The 5,881-nt window shown below is 40.4% G+C and overlaps 2 protein-coding genes across 5 annotated transcripts in view; one reads left to right on the top strand and one right to left on the bottom strand.

The window, feature by feature from the left end:
* LOC107628889 (uncharacterized protein At1g01500) overlaps positions 1-2,499 on the top strand; it is a 3,300-nt gene extending 801 nt beyond the window's left edge. For 2 of the 4 annotated variants that reach the window (XM_016331519.2, XM_016331520.2), the window contains exons 2-3: positions 610-1,396; positions 1,993-2,499. In XM_016331519.2, the coding sequence (XP_016187005.1) occupies positions 695-1,396; positions 1,993-2,220 (930 nt within the window). In that variant the 5' untranslated portion in view covers positions 610-694 and the 3' untranslated portion in view covers positions 2,221-2,499. Of the gene's footprint in view, positions 1-2; positions 221-609; positions 1,397-1,992 lie in introns of those variants that run through there. The other 2 variants (XM_021117964.1, XM_016331518.2) reach the window with 2 other exon arrangements.
* The window catches only part of LOC107628893 (BTB/POZ domain-containing protein At3g05675), a gene marked incomplete in the record, with an annotated part of 3,293 nt that continues 449 nt past the window's right edge, over positions 3,038-5,881 (bottom strand). Inside the window, 2 exon segments of the mRNA XM_016331523.2 lie at positions 3,038-3,699; positions 4,967-5,881. Coding sequence (XP_016187009.1) covers positions 3,415-3,699; positions 4,967-5,881 — 1,200 coding nt within the window.

Here is a 5,881-nt window from a genome sequence, read left to right as displayed (position 1 = left end):
TTTTCGGGGTTTTTTTTTTTTTCCCCATCTGGTGATTAATTCTGCTGCTGCTTGCTTAGTTTCACTGTGTGCTTTGTGGTTAAATTTCTTATTTTTGTTTGGATAATTGGAGAGTGCTTTCATTAGATTTAGCCACCGAACAGATAAATATATTCGAGGAGTTTCTAGATTTATCATCTTCACTTCCCCCTTATCCTCTTTTTGTCTCTTCTTTCCCAAGGTTTTCTACTTGCTTCTTTTTGGTGCTCTCCACTGCATGAATATCTTTTTCTAATCTGATTTCTTTTAATTCTTTGTTTTTTGATCCATCAGTTTGGTTTGCTGAATCCATTTATTTTGATTGTTATCTTTTAAGTCTGATTGAGTGTGTTTGCTATGTCTTCCTCAATTGGGTTCTGTCTCTCAAGAAACTATGTTGGTTTTTTTAGTATGGCCAGTGTTGTTCTGGTTGGGGCTCTTAAGTTGGGTTGGAATTATGTTCTTTTGCATTAGTTCTTGTTAGATTTAATTGTGTGTTCTTTTATGAACTTGTTCTGGTTGGTTTTGTTTAGTCCTCCAAAATCTCCTGTAAATTGAGCTGAATTTTGTTCCTCTTTGACTTAATTTCAGTGGATTAGTACTTGGAAAGAGTTGTTCATTGATCCAATTGAAATGAAGGAATTGGAGTAGGGAGGAGAATTGAACTCTCTTGGCAATGGAGAATTCTTGTAAGGCCAATGGAAATGGGGTAACCGATAATGGATATGCCGTTGTGAGGCACTCGTATCAACCCTCCATGAAGCCATCGTTGCCTTGGCTCGACATAAGAGTATTCTATGTAAGAGTTTGTAAGTGTGAGCTTGATCAATCCACTCCTGAGGTTCTCACACTCAATCATGTTCCTTTGAATCCGGATACCCTTCTCGAAGTTAATGGAGTTCGCGCTGGTGTATATTCTGATGGGGTGTCAACCCTTCTCAAAAGGGACAGGGTCGACAGAAAATCGGAAGAAGTAACATTTGTAAGCACTGATAGCATAAGGATGTGTGGCAGTGTGAAGTTTCAAGTGTTTGATAAAGATGCTCTGCTTCTTTCCGGAGTTCTAGAATTAAGTAATAGCAACGGTATTGTTAGGGAATCGAGCTATAACGGACAAAAATGGAGTATGAACTGTGAGTCGGATGTAATAGCCGGCACCGGTTTCTTTAAGGAGAATCAATTCCTGTTCCGAGACTCAGCTCCACCTACAATTGAGGTCTACATTGCCGGGTCCTGCTCGGGTACTCCAATTATCTTAACAAAGACCATGCAGCTCGGTTCTCAGAAGAAACATACAAGGAAAAGTGCATTGGATGCAATTCCTGAGAATGATGCAAGTGAAAATGGGAAAGATGCTTATTCACCACTTGCTTTGCAGGTAATTATTGCTCGCCACATAAGCTCTTTTGTGTTTCTCAAATTATACTATTTACTATTATGCTATGTTGGTTTGTCATTGCGGTTAACCTTATTGTTGCTTTTGCTTTATCTAATCTTGTTTTTACCACCTCAATGCACTTTTAGGCTGAATTTGTTAATTGTCTTAGGATAGAAAAGACTGACGCAGACGAGATATAAGAAAATTATGAATTTTCATCGGACATAGATATTTCTTGTTTCTGTATTTATCTTCTCTAAGCAGGTTTGTGTTTTCATGTCTCTATACTTCTGTTCCGAGAACTAAACGGGACCTCAAGGAGTCATTTGAAACCTAAGACGGAATACATTTCGTCGAGGGAGATATAGCTGTCAAGATAGGGATGACATTCATTCCTGCACCTTCATTTTAAGTAGTTTGGTCCCATCTCCTTGAGCACTTGTTGTAAATTAATTAGCACCACATGCTCATTGTGGAAATTCCTTCCCCTGATAAGTATTGGAAAATTGACAACCAAACAAATTAGAATAGGAATCTCCCATTTGCTTGCAAATTACAGACCGTCCTTTCTTAGTACTCGTCTATCAATCCTGCAGGACCCGGATTACCTTAGCGACAAACCAGAAGACGACTATTATAACGGGCTGTACCCGAGAACAGCATATGCAGATGGTGAAGATGGAGAACTATCATGGTTCAATGCTGGTGTGAGGGTGGGAGTTGGTATCGGACTTAGTGTTTGTCTTGGAATTGGCATCGGAGTTGGCCTACTTGTTAAAACCTACCAAGGCACCACTCGCCACTTCAGAAGACGGTTATTATAGTTGGTGCTTTTTTTTCTTCTTCCCCGTTGATCCAAAGTCAACTAACCTACCTTTTGTACACACCCTCCCTGAATCCAAAGACAACAGGTTAATGTTTTTTCCAACCGAGTGCAGCAAATAATTGTTCTGTTTGGCTTGTTTGATGTATATGTAAAATATATAGTTTATTTTTAGTGACTTTTCTCTTTTAGTTGTGATCTCAAGTAAAAGCAGGAAGAGTTTTTTTGTTATTTAATCCTCAACTCATTCGGATGGTAATAACATTGTTGGATTTGCCTAGTGATGATAACAATCAACCTTCAATAAAGAGGAAATTGATCCATAAATGGGTGGCTGTTATTTTCTGTGACTTTCTCAAAATTGATTTCCCTTGCTATGCTAACTTCCAATTCGAGGATGACAACGTTTTCTCACCTTAACATCAATTAAAATAGTTGACGGATTGAATTGACTGACCACTTGCTTCAAAACAAAACAATGCGCTATTGGTTCATTCCCTTTGCTGGTTGCTCTTGTAGGTCCTTCCTTCGTAATCCAAATGAATTGGTTGGTTAAAATTTGATCCCTGCAAATGTCTCTATCCCATCTGCTTGAGGTTGAGGTATACATAAAATGGTCACTAAATAGCTCTTGCGACAATTGCACTTGTTTAACTCGCCAATTTTATGTCCACAAATCAATTACGCTTAATTCACATCAAAACCACAGTAACATTCTTCAGTTTAAATTAATATAAGCCAGTCACGTTATTAACTAGCTTCTAGTCATTCATGAAAACCAGAGTTATACAAGTGAATTGAGCTAAGATCTGCAACGGACAAACAACAAAGTAGTTTCTTTTCAAGGTTGCAAATTTGAAATACTTAAATGTAGAATCGGATTATCTTCAAACTGTTCTCTATTCAAAGCTAGAAAACACCAACTTATTTGAAATGGGTCAAATCACGGGTCCTATTTTCATTTTGGACTTGTAGTTTCCTATGCACAGTTTAACCCATAACCTACTAAACCGTTTGCATCAAAGAACTAGGCTAACACCTCCAGACTCGCTGCAAGGACTCAGCTGGATTTACTTCATATGTACAATGTTAATGTTCAACTTCCTGAACATGAGTTAGTTATGGACATGGACATATACACAAATATTGACAAGAAAGCAACCAAAAGAAGGTGCAATCAACGGAAACATGTCCCTTATTGATCAAAAGTGCTATCTGGTTTCAGAGGTTGGGCGGCACGCCTGAACCAGGTGTTGAATGCTGTCACCAAGTGAGGACAATCTTCAACGTTTCGGGTTGAAAAGCTTAGGCACCGCTGCAACAGTTCCTGAGCGTCAGACATAGGCAGTGTGGATATGATCCGCAGAAATGTTTCTTCCAGCTCCAGATATAGCGATTTATTGCTGGGTGATATTGGTGAAACGTTATCTTTGCAAACCACCAAAACGGGAAGCCAATCTTCTACTAGTTTCCTTCTAACCTGAACAGAGCAAAGAAGAGGGATGTGAATACACGAGCTTACTATTGATATTTCTAAACTAACATTTGGAATATCATGCAATAGTAACTTATGGAAGCTAATTAATCTCAAGCATGAAATAACAATATTAGGAAACACGAACAGTACCTGAGAGAAGGCATGCAGATTACAACTGAAATCAGTCTCAAATTAAACCTCTCATCAAGTAAACCCCTTATTTTTACCCCATACAAACATACCCTTAAGATGAAAGGCACCAAAATGATATGCACCACAAATAGAATACAGCTAAATATACACATATCTCTCCAGAATTTTCTATGCAACTTAACTGCTGAAGCATTATATTCATAATAAAATGGAAAACTGAAATGTTGACAGAAACTAACAATGCAACAAGTAACTATTTTTTTAACCTTCAAACAATTATAATTTATACCCCTGTAGATTCACAATGAGTAAGATGGGGGATTTACCAATATGGCACCTAAACATTCCTCAGATAAAGCAGTAATGTAAAATAAGGCACCAAATGCATGTCCCACCAAAAGGGTAAAGCCTAACCAAGAAGAAGTGCAGAGCCCCCTGGCACCTCAGGAACTTTTTGTTACCTTTTAATTGCATTGATTTTAATGGACATAGACTACCCTTTTCAGCCAGCATTTTTGCAAATTTGTTAACATCCCATTGCCAATGGGGAGGAAACTAATTCCTATTATTCGGTCTGTTTTATACAAGCAACAGCCCTTATTACTAACACACTTTTTCAAATAAACCGGAGCTGAAATCAGAGAACTAAAGCAACAACTACTCAACTCCTTGACCTCGCGCAAAAAGCACCATCACAAGTCATAACCATAGCAATATGCTCAACTATTCAAGCACATATAGAAAAATCCTGTTTAGAGTCAAGAGTACCAAACAATTCGAATAACCTAGAGAAACACCAGGTAGATCATCAAAGATCAAACAATACCTCGGTAGAATGAAACTTTCAGATGATGTCATAGAATTAACATTAGTGACATGGTTTCAAATCGCAAATTGCTGCCCCCAACCCTAATTGCAGCGTGAATAATAATGTTACAACAGTCACCACAATCACATCACAATAGCAATGGCAACCTCTATGGTTTCCCAAAATTTTCAAAATAACAGCAATTATAATGTAATTGAAACAATTGTTAATGTAACTTCCCATACATTAGAAAGCAATATCCCAAATGCAAATGCAAAAGCTATAAGTCTAAAACGAATCGTACGGTACCTGCTTCGATGCCAGAATAGTGCCAGCACTAACAGCATTAGCGAGCTTGCAAGTACACCTAAGGACAACAGCAGGGAGGCCAGGCACAATGTTCCTCCACGCATCATCGCGGAACGCCCTCTGAAGATCGGCGGTGAAAGCGGCCTGCTCGCTCCACTCCCTGACAGCAGCATCAGCCACCTTCAGCTCAATCATCCTCTCCACAAGCCACAGCAAATGTTTCCCATTGGTCGAAGCCTTATGCAGATTCAACCTCTGAAGAGCCTCAGTTTCGTTATGGTCCCCTCTGAACACGGGACTCGAATAATCCTCCAACGATTCCTTCACCGTCAACAAGCTCGTTTTGAACGCCTTCTCCAAAACTCTCTTCGCCGATTCCTTAGACGAGAAATCTCTTAGGATCTTCGCCACGAACGCCTTCACGAACGCTGTGTTCTGGTAATTGTTCATCGCAGAGGAGATCAGGCCTTCAAGCATGAGCTCGCAAGAGTCTTCTCCGACCGGTGAAACCCTGGCGAGAAGCTCTTTCGATTCTTCTTCGCTGAGGAACGGGATCAGGCTCAGGACTCGCTTTTCTTCTTCTTCCGTCCATGGAACTGCTTCAAGGAACCCTACGCATGACCTGACACAATCCTCGAAGAGAAGTTCTAGAGCCACCGGGAGGAGATCGAGCGCGGTGGAGGCGCTGTCGATTGCGGTAGCGAAATCGTTGGTGTAGAGAAGCTCAAGCACCGTGAGATGCGATCGGATTGAGCCAGGTGTGGGAGGAACTCCGAGATTGAGACGGAAGAGCTCGTTTTCTTCGTCGGAAGTAGTTGTGGTGGAGGCGGAGGAGTGTTCCGGTGGCGGAGGAGGGTGGACGTGGCAGATCCATCGGTCGGATAAGAGTGCGGAGAAGTACTTCGAGCGGCGGAG

This window comes from Arachis ipaensis, chromosome B03, assembly GCF_000816755.2.
Source record: "Arachis ipaensis cultivar K30076 chromosome B03, Araip1.1, whole genome shotgun sequence".
Classification (NCBI taxonomy): Eukaryota; Viridiplantae; Streptophyta; class Magnoliopsida; order Fabales; family Fabaceae; genus Arachis; species Arachis ipaensis.
This window is presented reverse-complemented; position numbering and strand designations above follow the sequence as displayed.